The sequence below is a fragment of the Colletotrichum tamarilloi genome (assembly GCF_030869305.1).
Source record: "Colletotrichum tamarilloi strain Tom-12 chromosome Unknown Scaffold_68.1, whole genome shotgun sequence".
Taxonomy (NCBI): Eukaryota; Fungi; Ascomycota; class Sordariomycetes; order Glomerellales; family Glomerellaceae; genus Colletotrichum; species Colletotrichum tamarilloi.
The window spans coordinates 149670-164104 of NW_026849450.1; the positions used below are offsets into that span (position 1 = coordinate 149670).

The 14435-nt window shown below is 54.1% G+C and overlaps 4 protein-coding genes across 4 annotated transcripts; 2 read left to right on the forward strand and 2 right to left on the reverse strand.

Annotated features, from left to right (window-relative positions):
* Nucleotides 1-1936: 1936 nt before the first annotated feature.
* On the forward strand, nt 1937-3113 carry CTAM01_11851 (proteasome A-type and B-type; the record flags this gene model as incomplete). The annotated part of the gene is made up of 3 exons (XM_060527860.1): nt 1937-1939; nt 2083-2307; nt 2460-3113. The coding sequence occupies 3 exons, from the start codon at nt 1937-1939 to the stop codon at nt 3111-3113; spliced, it is 882 nt and encodes a 293-aa protein (XP_060377530.1).
* Nucleotides 3114-5254: 2141 nt separating this feature from the next.
* CTAM01_11852 (pyruvate carboxylase) lies at nt 5255-9507 on the reverse strand (the record flags this gene model as incomplete). The annotated part of the gene is made up of 11 exons (XM_060527861.1): nt 5255-5362; nt 5422-6722; nt 6781-8530; nt 8598-8659; nt 8718-8837; nt 8899-8930; nt 8985-9022; nt 9095-9106; nt 9177-9184; nt 9246-9266; nt 9378-9507. The coding sequence occupies 11 exons, from the start codon at nt 9505-9507 to the stop codon at nt 5255-5257; spliced, it is 3582 nt and encodes a 1193-aa protein (XP_060377531.1).
* Nucleotides 9508-10048: 541 nt separating this feature from the next.
* CTAM01_11853 (uncharacterized protein) lies at nt 10049-10663 on the reverse strand (the record flags this gene model as incomplete). The annotated part of the gene is made up of 2 exons (XM_060527862.1): nt 10049-10493; nt 10608-10663. 2 exons carry the CDS (start codon nt 10661-10663, stop codon nt 10049-10051), a joined length of 501 nt encoding a protein of 166 aa, XP_060377532.1.
* Nucleotides 10664-11416: 753 nt separating this feature from the next.
* On the forward strand, nt 11417-11605 carry CTAM01_11854 (uncharacterized protein; the record flags this gene model as incomplete). Its single annotated transcript, XM_060527863.1, has 1 exon — nt 11417-11605. One exon carries the CDS (start codon nt 11417-11419, stop codon nt 11603-11605), a length of 189 nt encoding a protein of 62 aa, XP_060377533.1.
* Between the last annotated feature and the right edge of the window lie 2830 nt (nt 11606-14435).

A 14435-nucleotide genomic window follows, 5' to 3' on the forward strand; every position in this document is an offset into this window, starting at 1 on the left:
GCGACACTTCGGTTGGGTATAGCAAATCGATAGTCAATGAAGTTCGTGCCAGGTAATGCGGACAGCCAGTCGTGATGATATTTTGCAAAGGGAAAAGAGTCGAGAAAGTCGAGGGTGAAAAGTGAAGATTGGAATTTTATATAGCAGAAGGAGCCACGGCCGTTTTCTGGGCGGGTAGAGGGAACCTGGAAGGAGGGGGATAGAAGTGGAGGGCGGCAGGCACGACGCACGAGGGGGGAGGGGGAAGCCTGGCAGGGGGAAATTGCCTTAGCTAGGAAGGAGGGGTCAATTTTAGCGGTAGCGGGCAGGGTCATGACGCAGCGAGCCCAACGATGTGTTGATGGGAAGGGTAATGTGACCTGACGCTTCAGTCTCTCAGCGCACTTTCTCACTGAAGCCGGGCCCGTCTCTTGTCTCTTTTTTTTCGTCCCATCCCATGGGATCCCGTCTCCGGTGCAGCGTCTGCATCCACACATCACCACTTTCATCACCAACCAACATTCGCACCAACCAACGCTAGCCGACCCGGCCCAAATACTCCCTCGGTCAGGCAGGAATGAATGGCTACCTGAACTATCCGTGCTTCTCAAGAGCATGGTTCGTTTGTGATTCATGTTCAATATTGTGAGAATGGCCGATGGAAAGTCAAGTCGTACGTGATTTCGATACCTAGGTACGGGTACACCTCCAGTGACATTTGATCCTTGGTGTAAGGTAATGGCCATGCACACATGCCCTGGCAGAGAGTCCGGCAGCAAGCGTCCAATTTGAAACATATTCTCTCCAAGATCCGCACTCCTCACCCAATGGTTCCGTGACACGATCAGTCCACACAGCTTCTGGAAGACTACGGAGGTATCAAATCAGTCTCCCGTAACACACTCGAGCCCACCCGCCATCATATGCGCACTCTGTAATACCTTTCCCACCACTTGGTATTACTTCCAGTCTTCGGCAGGATGTGGTGACGATGATCCTTAAACTCAGTGCAAATACTCAATGCCCTTGCTATTTTCCTACACTGGCTGGCGCGTTTGTTGCATGCCAGAAAGTCCTCAACACTTTCCCGTCTATACTCGAGTTTCTCTAACAAAGTCTCGGGATCCCAGTCCAGTCTTCACCGCTCCTCCCCGAAACCCCGTCCCAACACTCGTTTCGCCGGATCCATCCGGGCCTGGACTCCCCTAAGTCACCGTACTATCGGTCCAAGACAGTATGGGAGTCATGCCAAACGTTTCCACGATTTTCATCGTCTCTGACAGATCCCTCAAGCAAGACGAAGACGACCCGATACAAATCCTGTACACAGAGAAAACGTGAAAGTCAAGCAACTCTCCAAAGGCCATTTAATCTCAAGGCACATATGCCCAGCTGGTGCAACAAGTTGTCGTTCCTCCATGTGATTTTGCAATGTCTCTCTCATCCCGATAACCCCTCTATCCGTACAGCACCTGGCAGCTGCACACCACTGCAGGGTCAAGTGCGGGATGGTGGGGTTATTTTAATTCCCCTGTCAGCGTTGGTGTTCACGATGACGGGAAACCGGTCATTCCACTAGCCACACCACTTCGTCTCCAGCCACATCTTTCAAGTGGCTGGTGCCTTCCTTCCTTCCTTCCCGGCTTGGGTGGATCCACCTTCCCCCAGCTTCCCTTCCCAACCTGAGGCACCCTTGCGTCTAGCCTCGCCCGTCAACCTCGCGCAGCAACACGCAGCTCAGGTTGCCTGAAGCTCTGATCTCAAGGCTCCAGATTCCCCAATTCCAAACCACGTCCCGCCATCGTCATCCACCACCACGAGCTCTCTCCCACGACTAGACAACGTGCCTACGACACCCACTCCATCACGACTCCTTTCAACGCCCAACGAACCCTCAAGTCCTCAACACTCCACATCCGAAGCTTTCCCCGAATACCCCAAGCTCTTCTAATTCACAATGGTAAGCTTTCCCTTGCTAGGTTCCCGGGGAATCACCACCTCCAGCGACCGGGGGTTGGCACGAGCTACCAGAACCGACCAACCCAACCTTTGCTCTATATCTGTAGCACACAACTAATATGATGCCTCTCCCGCCTTATTCAGACGTCGATAGGCACAGGTTATGACCTGAGCAACTCCATCTTCTCCCCCGACGGTCGCAACTTCCAAGTCGAGTATGCCGTCAAGGCCGTCGAGAACGGTGGCACATCCATCGGTATCCGGTGCAAGGGTGGTGTCGTCCTCGCTGTCGAAAAGATCATTGCCTCCAAGTTATGGAAGCCCAATGCCAACAAGCGTATCGCTACCATTGACAGACATCTAGGTGTTGTAAGTCATCCGTTCCCCTCCCGCAATCAATTTACCCCTCCCTCCCCTGCCTCGATATGCATTGTAGCTTCCGAGAGTAGCTTTACCAAACCCTCACGACCTGCCTATCTGCATATCTCTCTGCTCTATTGGCCAGACTGACAAATCAAAAGGTCTACTCAGGCATGATCCCCGATGGCCGCCACTTCGTCGACCGCGCCCGTGAAGAAGCCCGCGGCTGGCGCGACACCTTCAAGACTCCCATCTCCACCGCCGACCTCGCAGCCCGCATGGGCGGCTACCTCCAAGCCTACACCCTCTACTCCTCAGTCCGTCCATTCGGCATTACCGCCATTGTCGGTGGTTTCGACCCCTCTACCGAGACCCCCGTTGACGGCGAAGTTGGTTCTGGCCCCAAGGTCGGTGCTGGCGGCAAGGACACCACCAAGAAGCACGGTGGTCCCTTCCTCTACATGATCGAGCCTTCTGGTCTCTACTGGGGCTACTACGGTGCTGCTACTGGCAAGGGCCGTCAAGCCGCCAAGGCAGAGCTCGAGAAGCTCGACCTCGCTGATGGCGGACTGACGTTGGAGGACGCCGTTAAGGAGGCTGCCCGCATCATCTACGTCGCCCACGACGACAACAAGGACAAGGAGTTTGAGCTCGAGATGAGCTGGATCAGTGATATTGACGGCCCTACCAAGGGCCGCCACGAAGAGGTGCCCAAGGAGCTGCGCGAGGAGGCGGAGCGGTTTGCCAAGAAGTCACTCGAGGGCGATGACGACGATGACGAGGACAAGAAGGAGGACGACAAGATGGAGGAGTAGGATACCGACAGCGAGGCGTGATTGGGTCCTGGCGATGAGTAGAGCGGTGGCCTTACGACAGAATGAGACGAAATCAAAAAAAAGAAATCTGTCAAACACAACATAGGGGAAGCTGCCGCCGTTGGGGGAATGGCGTTCCAGATGACCTTTGTGTACTTGTAAAAACACCATGATGAGGGCTATGGCGGCTGGATCATAGACTAATGAGACCTGGTTTGGGCAAGACTTAGGATTGCAAGGACTTGTGTGAAGCGTGATTGTTGCTGGCGAGGTCCAAGACGAGGTGCTGGGTCAAGCGATGGCCGTTTCTTTCAGCTACCTGCACCAGCAATTTCCGGTACCTCTGTCCCACGTCATAGGTTTCTGGTGCTTTACGACCAAAGAGATGAGCAATTCCGGACACGGCCGTCTCACCCATATCGAGCCACAGGCAGAGGCACAGAAACGTGCTCCATCTCTATACTGGCTACAAGAGGAGTGTAGGCGGTCTGGGCGTCTTTTTCCTTTTCTCTTCAGTTCGAGGCGTCTAAAGTCTACAGGAGAAGAGGAGGAAGTCGCTCAGGGGAGAGGGGGGGGGGGGGAGGGCATGCAATGTAAAGATCTCGAATCAATGCGAAGCAGCTGAGAGAGATTTTCCCATCCCGGGCAGTTTTCGCTTGCCTTTCCTTTGCCCTCGGAAGTGTGGCTCGCACTTCTGTTGCGGGTGCCGTCTCTGGCGGAGGACTTGGCGGAGGAGAGTGACTGCCCTCACGGCGAGAATGCGGTGTCTTTTGATACTCTTTTGGTGGATGTCGCGGATCGTATATATGCCTAACCAGCTTGAGGTGAGTTGTTCACCCTTGCTCCCGGTTCTAGATCCTTATTCTTCGTCTGCGCTGTATTCTGGTGGGCACACGCAGACGCGGTGGGCTGGGATGGGAGAACCCGTACACGCCTGATCTTGGGGTGATGAGATTCGCTGCCCTGATTATGAGATAGAGACAACGCTTTATGTTTATCCCTAATGCTAGAAAAAAGTCGACGAGAAAAGACATGAAGTTGCCTGACTCGAAAAATGCTCTCAAGCCGGCTTCATTCCGCCCCTATCATGACGATCTTAGGAATTGACTAGGATGAAGGAGGTAGGGAGGAAGGCATATTATACCTTTTTATCTGCTTGAGTTGATTTCGAGAGATAACCCAGGTGCCCCCCTCCTGTAAAGAAACAAGAAGATACGTTGGTAAGATGGCTCACCAAGGACTTCCATCGTCGACGAGAGAGGTGGCCACTATCCGGCTCACTCATAGACGATAACAGTGACAGAAACGAGACAAGGACTTGAAACATTATGAGAAGACTGTCTATCCGATCGACCTTGTTTCCACTACTAAAATTGCACTCATCATCAACACTAGACGACACTCTCGGTCTACTCCTCGTATAGATCTCAATGGTCTGGCTCTTGCCGACTCGGAGAACAATTTGGACGACGAGCAATGCGAGGAAACCGAGGAACAGAAGGAACTACGTCGAGCAAACGTTCATAACTACTAGAATAACTTACGACGCGGCTCCCGCTTGCTTTAGACAACCTTGCTAAGTATGAAGAATTGACGAATGGATGGTGATTGAGATTGTTGGCTTACTCTCGTCGAACTCTCAAAGTCACCGGACTTTGCTATTTGTATCTATGCTATAGAGGAAGGGGGCCGTGTCTTTCGTTCGGTCGTCCTTATAACTAATATCCCCCAAGATAGGAGACTTCAGGCAATGGCTTCCACCATGAGCTGGATGCCAAATAATCTATTGAACAGTCTTTGATAGTACGGTGCTAGCTAGGACGCTCATCAACAAGAAGAAGGCTACGCATCCATGTGGTATTCCGTTTGGGATAGTGTCAGGGAGACGAGGGGCCGCGATGCTGCCACAGACGACGAAAGCACCAGGCATAGAGATGACGCTGAGCACAGAGACAACACTGATTCTAAAATGTACTTCAATTCAAACTACCAATATAACCGTTCATCACGCCCCAGACATTTTTCTCATGTCGAATTCCATGCCTCTTTGGTTTTCTCGCTAAATATTTGGAATCATAAATAAAGAATTCAAAGGAAAGTTGCCGCTCTGCCGTAACCCAGCCAGGGTCCCCTTATCCCGTTTAAGCCTTGACAATTCTGCACACCAAGTCGGAGCCGTCGACTGAGTCGCCCTCCTTGACCTGGAGGGTCGACACCTTGCCGTTGTGCGGGGCGGAGATAACCATTTCCTAGGATTGAATGTTAGTAAACAAATTAAGATGGTAGCTAAATACGAGGCAAAACTTACCATCTTCATGGCGCTGAGAACAGCAATGGGGTCGCCCTTCTTGACATCAGAGCCCTCCTTGACACGGAGCTCAACGAGCACACCGGCCATGGGGGCGCCGACTTGGCTAGAGTCGGAGGCATCGGCCTTGGGACGGCTGACGTTCTCGACGGAAGCCTTGTTGTCGTCGACAGTAACCTGTCTGACCTCACCGTTCATCTCGTAGAACACCTCGCGCTGGCCAGTGTTCTCGCTGAGAGGACCAATGGCCAAGAGCTTGAGGATAAGGACCTTGCCCTTCTCGAGCTCGACGTGGAACTCCTCGCCAATCTCGGGACGAGACAGGAAGTACTTTGTCGGCAGGACGGAGAGATCGCCGTACTTCTGGATGAACTTCTTGTAGTCCTCAAAGACCTTGGGGTACATGACGTACGCGGCGATGTCGCACTCCGTGACGGGACCGCCGAACTTCTTGTGCAGATCGCGCTTGATCTTAGCGAAGTCGACAGGCTCGAGGAACAGACCGGGGCGCTTGTCCAGCTTTCTGCGGCCGCGGAGGGCGTCGGAACGCAGAGGCTCGGGGAATCCGCCGTACGGCTGACCCATGAGACCCTCGAGGAATTCGAGGACAGAGCCGGGGAAGTCGAGCTCACTGGCGCGAGCCTTGACGTCCTCAGCGGACAGCTTGTTGGAGACCATGAATTGGGCAAGGTCACCGACAACCTTGGAGGTAGGAGTGACCTTGACGATGTCGCCAAGAAGGTCGTTGGCATGCTCATAGGCCTTCTTGGTCTCGGCCCACTGGGTACCAAGACCAAGCTGGGAAGCCTGGAACATCATGTTGGTGAGCTGGCCACCGGGAATCTCGTGCTCGTACACCTCGGGATCGGGACCACTGAGGTGGGCCTCGAAAGGAGAGTAGAGGAGACGCAGCTGGGACCAGTAGAAGTCCAAAGCACGAACGTGGGCAGGGTTCAAGCCGGTGTCGTGCTCACTGCCCTCGAGAGAGGCAATGATGGCGTTGATACTCGGCTGAGAGGTCATGCCGGACAAGCTGTCAGTGGCAGCGTCGACAGCGTCAGCACCAGCCTTGGCGCAGGCGACCATGGACGCAACACCAGTACCGGCGGAGTCGTGGGTGTGGACGTGAATGGGGAGGTCGGGGTACTTGGCACGGATGGCACCGACCAGCTTGGTGGCAGCGTACGGCTTCAAGACACCAGCCATATCCTTGAGACCAAGAACGTGGATGTCGAGAGCGACGAGCTTGTCGACGAGGTCGAGGTAGTACTCCAGGTTGTACTTCTTCTTGGGGTTCAACACTGTAACGTTTATTAGCAAAAGAAACATAACTCATGATGACAGTTAAAGAAAGGGAACACTTGCAGTCGCCGGAAATGCAAACTGTTCCTTCAACGACACCACCGGCCTTGTGGACGGCCTTGATACCGACCTCGAGCTGGTCGATGTCGTTCAAAGCATCAAAGACACGGAAGATATCGACACCGTTCTTCTTAGCATGCTCGACAAAGTGGTCGATGGCGTTATCAGGGAGCGATGAGTACGCAACACCGTTGGCTCCACGGAGAAGCATCTGGAAGGGAATGTTGGGAACTGCCTTTCGCATGCGGCGAAGACGGTCCCAGGGGTCTTCGTAGAGGAAGCGGTAGGCAACGTCGAAGGTGGCACCTCCCCAGCACTCCAGAGAGTACAGGTTGCTCAGGCCGTGGCTAGTCTCCTTAGCAATGTTGAGCAAATCAACGGTACGGACACGGGTGGCCAGCAGAGACTGATGGGCATCACGCCATGTGGTGTCCATGAGCAGCGTTCCCTTGTACTCGCGGACAGCCTTGGCGAAGGCCTTGGGACCCTGCTCAGTGATGATCTGTCTCCAGCCCTTCGTGCAGGTGGCAGAAACATCGACCTTGGAACCGTCGTCGTTGAGGAGCTCGGGAAGGATGATGTCACCCTTGAACTTGGGCTCGCCAATCTGGCCCTTGATGCTGCTACCGTTGACGGCGACGTCACCGAGGTAGGCGAGAAGCTTCTGAGCACGGTTCTGGCTGCCAATGAGGTCGAACAACTGAGGAGTGTCGTCGATGAAGGTGGTCCAGCAGTTGCCGTCAATGAAGGTGGGGTGAGTAAGGAGGGAAGCGAGGAAAGGAATGTTGGTCTTGACGCCGCGAATACGGAATTCGACAAGGGCACGGAGGACCTTTCTCCTAGCAATCTCGTAGGTGGAACCGTGGCAGGTGCACTTGACCAACATGGAATCGTAGTAAGGGGTAATGACAGCACCGGCGAAACCGTTACCACCGTCGAGACGGACACCGTTGCCACCAGCGGAGCGGTAGACCTCAATCTTTCCGGTGTCAGGCTGGAAGCCCTTGGCGGGGTCTTCAGTAGTGATTCTGCACTGAATGGCGAAACCTCTGGTGGAGATGCGGTCCTGGGTCAGACCAAGCTGCTGCAGGGTGGCACCGGCAGCGATCTGGATCTGAGCGGCCACAATATCGATACCCGTGATCTCTTCCGTGATGGTGTGCTCGACCTGGATACGGGGGTTGATCTCGATAAAGTAGTATCTGTTCTGCTGGTCGACCAAGAACTCGGCGGTACCGGCGTTGCGGTAGTTGACCGACTTGGCCAGCTTGACGGCGTCGTTGAGAATGGCATCGCGGACGTCGGAGGGAAGGTCCTTGGCGGGGGCGATCTCAACGACCTTCTGGTGACGACGCTGGACGGAGCAGTCACGCTCGTACAGGTGGACAATGTTGCCGTGGTTGTCACCGAGAAGCTGGACCTCAATGTGCTTGGGCTTGTCCAAAAATCGCTCGACGAAGACTGTGCCGTTGCCGAAGGCGGACTTGGCCTCGGAGGTGGCTCTCTCAAAGTTCTCCTTCAGGGTCTCCTGGTCGCGGACGACACGCATACCACGACCACCACCACCGTAGGCAGCCTTGATGATGATGGGGAAACCATATTGATCGGTGAAGCTCTTGACCTCCTCAAAGGTGGCGACGGCGCCTTCGGTACCGGGAACGACGGGGACACCGGCAGCGATAGCGAGGGTTCGGGCAGAGACCTTGTCACCGAGCGAGTCAATGACATCGGCGGAGGGACCAACGAACTAAGAAGGCACATCGAGTCAGTAGTGTTATCAGATTTTAGGGGGAGATTTTAGCGGGATGTCTCACGATCAGACCGGCCTTCTCAACGTTGCGAGCGAACTCGGCGTTTTCTGAGAGGAAACCATAACCTTTTGGCGGTGTGTTAGTGTCTTGACCACAGCATCTGGACAAGATGCGTTTTCTTACCAGGATGGATCATTTGCGCGCCGTGCTCGACGGCAATCTTGATAATCTCGTCTCCAGCGAGATAGGCACCGACCGGGGTGTACTGGCCGCGCTTGCCAATGACGTATGCCTCATCGGCCTCTGTGGAACGCGGGTTAGAAGGGTGCTTTGGGGAATGTTCAAAGGCTAGATGGGGACTTACTCTGTCTGTGCATGGAGAGACGGTCCTCATAACTGTCAGGGAGTTAGTATGTAGAGCTTGGTGGTTGCCCAGGTGGTGCGCTGTACCTGAAGACTGCGATGGTGTGCAGCGAAAGCTCGTGGGCCTGTAGAGAGTCAGCGCTGGGTCTTCTAGCGCCAGGACGGCCGTGTTAGTTGGAAGAAGTTGGGTAACATACTGTTCTGAAGATCTAGACACATTCCAACGTAAGCATCACTGTTTCTGAAGCATTACCTGAGCTGGAACAAGAATCAACATACACGAATGGCTAGAAGGTGGTGGTGGTTAGCTTGCGTGAGTCAGGAGCTCGGCTGGATGGAAGCACTTACGAATTTCACCACGGTTGGCCACTGTAGAGGGGTAAAAGACAAAGGGTCAGCATAGTTCTTGGATCCAGATCCAATAGCGCGAGAAGCCAGGGGGAGAGAATCCAATGGCCTCTCGAGAGAGCTGCGACTCACCCAAGATCTTCTTCAGGTGCATGATGCTCGAGTTGGCGCGGATGTGGTGGATGGTCTGGGGGTCCTTCTGGACCTCCTCAACGTCGCCGTCCTCGAAGACATCGTTGAAGGTGACCTGTGTTTGAGCCATATTGGGCGGTTGTGTGTGTGTGTGTGAAGAGAGGACAGGAAGGAAGAAGAGGAAGGCCGAACGGATTCAGAAGCTACGACGGCCCGTATTTGAATGGACCGAGGAGCAGGGGAAGCTGTTGAGGTCTCAGTTGCGAGACAATTGCGTCGGGGTGTCGGTTGGCGGGGTGGTTTGGTCTGGGTAACTTTGGTTTGGGTTGGTGGGGTTATCTCCCAGGTCTCCCAAGCTTTAAGCCGGTCTAGGTCTGGGTCCAGGGCCGGTTCGGACGTGCCGCCTGGCTTTTTTTTTTCTCCTCAGGTGCAGATCAGGCGCAGCAGGATGCGGCGGCGCGGGTACAAGGCCAGGGGTGACTGATGAGCCGAAGACCGAAGTTTGAAGCGCGCAACTGTTGTTGTTGCTTGTGCTGCTGTGACTGCTGGTTTGTGGTTTGCGGTGGTGTGTGGGCTGCGGAAGTTGAGCCGAGGGGGTATCGATTCGACACGAGAGGTGAAGATTAAGAGCCGAGGGGTAGCTCTGGGAGGGGAGCTGCTGCTTGTCTTCTCTACCGGGGAGAGAGAGAGTAGGGAGGAGCTTCGATGACAGGCGAGCACAGCTCTACTCTATTAACACCCGTCCGACCGAGAGGGACAGAAAGTGGGTGTCGGTGGTGGGGGGGTATGACGGTGGTGGATGCGAGTAGGTACGGATGGTTGTTGAGTGGTATCTTATGGAGGAGCACAAACAACGAAGCAAAGCAGCTGACAGCAACTACAGCAAGTATGGTAGAGAGCCAGCAAAAGAGGTGGAAGCACGGAGGACGAGAAGAGGAAGTGAGAAATGACGGGATGAACTGGAAGCTTGAGGGACGAGGGGATTTATTGTAATTTGAAAGCTGGGAGCTTGTGAGTAGCTGTGTCAGGGCTCGCTCGATACATGTATCGATGGAAGGGCTGGTTCCCCCCGTCTTCACAACTCTGTTGTGCTTCGGCTGTAAGTAGATAGTTGGTGTAAGACTGAGGTGTAGCAGTAGTCACAGTCTCATGGTAGACAGCCCCTGGCAAACATTCTTTCGTCCAGAGTGCGTAACGGGCCATGATCTGTGATTAGTAGGTACACCCCAGCTTAGACCGAATAATGGCAGACAGAGATAGACCAGACCAGGCCAGGCCAGATCCATCCGCCCATGTCCACCGTCCACCCTCAGTCACAGTTCAGACCAAGCCAATCTTGGTGTTGCAGATGGCCGGAGTGACTTGCTCAACGGCAGGGAACCCGCGACGACGATGCTGTAACTGGAGACTGGAGGCTGGCGGCTGGAGCTGGGATTGAGTGACATGGCAAGAAAAGAGACGGAGAGCGAGGGACTTGTCCACCCTTCGGTGTCATGAAGGAGGGAACCTTGTCTTCAGCTGCTAGCGCCAAAGTAAAGTATTTTCTGAGGGTCGTCTGTACCGGTGTACTTCCATGGATGCAATTCACAGCCAGAGATGCAAGAGGGACGCGTTGCAGACGCCGCTGGGACGGTGAAGATTTGGCTCAGACGGAGCATAGGATGGTGGTGGGATGGATGGATGGATGGATGGAGGGGAAGAAGAGGGGTGAGACCGCGGAACATGTACCAAGGTACCGAGGTACAAGGTACATCCATACCTAGATACCTAGGCAGGTAGGTAGTTTTCCCCCCTTCCCTTCCTGCCCCCCTCGTCCACTGACACTCCTCGATTGTGGTAGCTGCCCTGTCTAGGACAGGAGCTTAGGCCACTCTGCGATGTAAGCTGCACTACTCAAACAGCCGCTTTGTCGCGGCAAGAAGGACAAGAGAAAAAAAAAGAAGGAGCCTCCAGAGAGTCCAGAGGGGGAAAGAAGAGACCCAAGAAAGTCACCCCCGAACGCTATTAGGTACACGATATGCCAATCAACCACCAAGACGATGACTGGACCGAAAATGACATGCCATAACATGCAATGGAATGTCTCCCCGGCATTCGGCTTCTCGATGTTCATCTCCCATGTCCCCCACCTGACTGACGACAACGGCGGCATGGCATGGCTGATCCTCGCACTTGGGATGTCTGCAGTCCACCGCCTCGCCTTGCTGCCGTCCTTGGCATTAGGTTGAGACGGATGCAGAGCAGTGTCACTCAAGTTCCATTTCCAAATGCCTTCAACTTGATGACTCCATCTTGAAGAGGAAAGTTGATGGAAAGGCCCGACAACCTGCCAAGGATCAAGGTGCGACAGGTACCCGTATCCAGTATCCATACCGCGTAGGAAACGTCCATGGGAGACCAACCTGAGATGCTGATACCTCTTGGCTCTGCAATGCCCCCGCGAGAGAAACGCCGTGAGAGTCTGAGAAGAAGGACGCCTGCCCTGAGAATAGCAGCAAGACCCCCGATCCCCGCCCATCCCTGACCGAGATCTGTTTCCACCGGCTCCAGCCTCCGTCTCCGTTTATTAGGTCGTCTCCAGCCCGCCGGCGCCTTGACCGCAGCTCCTGAGACGATTGGTGAGGATAGCCAAGAGATCTACCTTCAACAGAAACGACCCCCAAAGAAACACTGTTATCTTTAGAATATGGAACAGCCTCATAGTGAACATGGCAAACCAGAAGAACCTCACGAGAGGCGTCTACCAGGACCCTCAAACACAAGGCCTAGATCTGAAGAATGCAGCCAGCAGTAACAGAAAATAAATAAATATTCTAAAAGTAAAGAAAGATTGGCGGGGTCGCAAAACACCGCTAGACCAGAAGGAATTGACCAACCAGAGCCTGCCGATACAAACAGCTCTACTCCGGTTGACTAACGGTTTCTCGAGGTGACTACTTCAGGACGGGGTTAGTGACATTGCCGGCATGACAAGTGCCTGCTGTCTGTCTATGGGCAACATGGGAAACAGCAGACAAGCACTGTCAACCGATACAAGCAATAAGTGCCTATGCTCGTTACGAGTTCTCAGGAAGCAAGACAGATTGGCACCGACAGCATCCTGTGCAAACAAATGCAAGTTAACAACTGGACTTGCCAATTCAATAGACATCAGTATGGAAAGCACCCCAGGTAGTAAAATGTACCTTGTACTTCGCGTCTGTCTTTTTCATCTTTTTTGAAGGTAGGTACGGGTGGTGGCGCCTGTCACAAGGCAATACCGCCATTACCATGAGCAACTAGCGGCAGGCAGACCGACAGTACTGCACCTCACTCTTTCCTTCCTCAGTGCTCTCGGCTTCCCTTCCACCCTCAGGTACCTTGTAAGTTACCTTACCCCAAGTTGCCGTCTACCATGTCACATCAACTCGTCAACTCCCGAAAGAAAAGCAAAACATTCGGCAAACTTCGCGATGCCACGAGCACTTCACGGCTTCACGAGAATAACCTCATGGGTCTTCCGGGCCTCTTGACTGCCGAAGCCGAGGATAACACGGCTTTGCGCCGTGTCCTTCGTGCGTCCGCGTCTTGGAACCAGCACCACTGCCACCAAATCACCACAACTACCGGCTACTCCCTTTTTGCTTCGGGACAACTCGACGCGATATCAGCCTTTGATGGATAATCTTTCACCTGCTCGTCAACTCGTCCCTGACCTTTTTCGCCCTTTCTGCCCCGCGGTCCAATCCATTGCACAATGCGGGGTGACTTTCACAGGGTTCATCCGTCCGGCGCGTCATGCTGTACTCGTGCCCCTTTATCATTGTTCCCGAGGCGTGTGCTAGGTACCGCTTACAGCCTACGGCAACGAGAGAGCAAAGGAGACCGAAGATATCGTCGACCTCGGTTTCTTGCCCCGAGGGACATGGCGGCGGCTTGACGGGTCACGGCTGCGTGCCCAGGAACGACGACAAGGCAGGCCACGCCGACCTTGGCCCGGCCTGGCTATCCCACCTAGCCGCCAACCAACCTCCGCCCACACTTTCTGTTCTTCAATTAGGGGGATGGACATCACCACATGTGCAACAGGCCAGCAATACGTACGAGGCCACACGGGGGGTATGGAAGCGCACCACCCCCCAGACCCTCCAGGTTCTTCTCAATCTTGACAAAACCACGCATCTCCATAAATTACTTGAGCGTTATTCCCGGTCCACTAGTCAGATCTCTCCCACTACCAACTCCAATCTCGCATCATTGGTTACATGAGTTATCTGGGCTGTCCTAGATTCCTAGACCACCTTCGGATCGACTTTACAACGTCTTTGAAACGACAACGACGACGGAGGGTTGGAAACGTCAAATCAGTATAGATGCAAGTCTTCGCATCAGCCATCTGATTCTCGACTCATCACACCGCCAAGGTGCCATGCTGGATCTCACTTGCGCTGCAAGTTCAAGGGCGACTCGGCCAGATTATCCTACGCAGCTAAGCCCGGACTACTGGGTAACCTACGATCCAAGACTCTTGGCCCCCCATCTGCAACAAGGCTATTTTTTTCTTTCCGTTTCCTCTTTCTGCCCCCCCAGATCGCGCAAGCACCAAAGCGGCGTTGGCAAGGCCGCAAAGCGCGAAGGAGCGAGAAAATTTGACATGAATTTTTGGAAATAAGCCCACCATGAGATGAGGATGACATTCGACCCAGATCTGGATACTCCGACCTCGGCTGGTCCGGCATTTGGGCATTCGAGCTTCTTGGTCAAAGAAACTGCGCACGTCTACTCACGGCGTATCTTCAGTCCGCCACCAAATCAGCGCGTGGATGTCGATGGTAATAGCAATTAGCGATGGCTTCATGACATGCTGCGACATTTATCTCACCTGGCTGGCCCCCCCTTTCCTTCTTTAGGAGGAAAGGGTCAGCCAGCTTGCGTGATCGGCCTCTGTGTGACTCTTCCAGGTCCGGATATCACAGGTTATTTGAGGCATACGCCGTCTGCGTACCCGCCCTGCACCCCACGATTAATCACGCCGGACTCCAGCACATGCGCGGTCCCAAAAGCGAAGATGGATCTGCA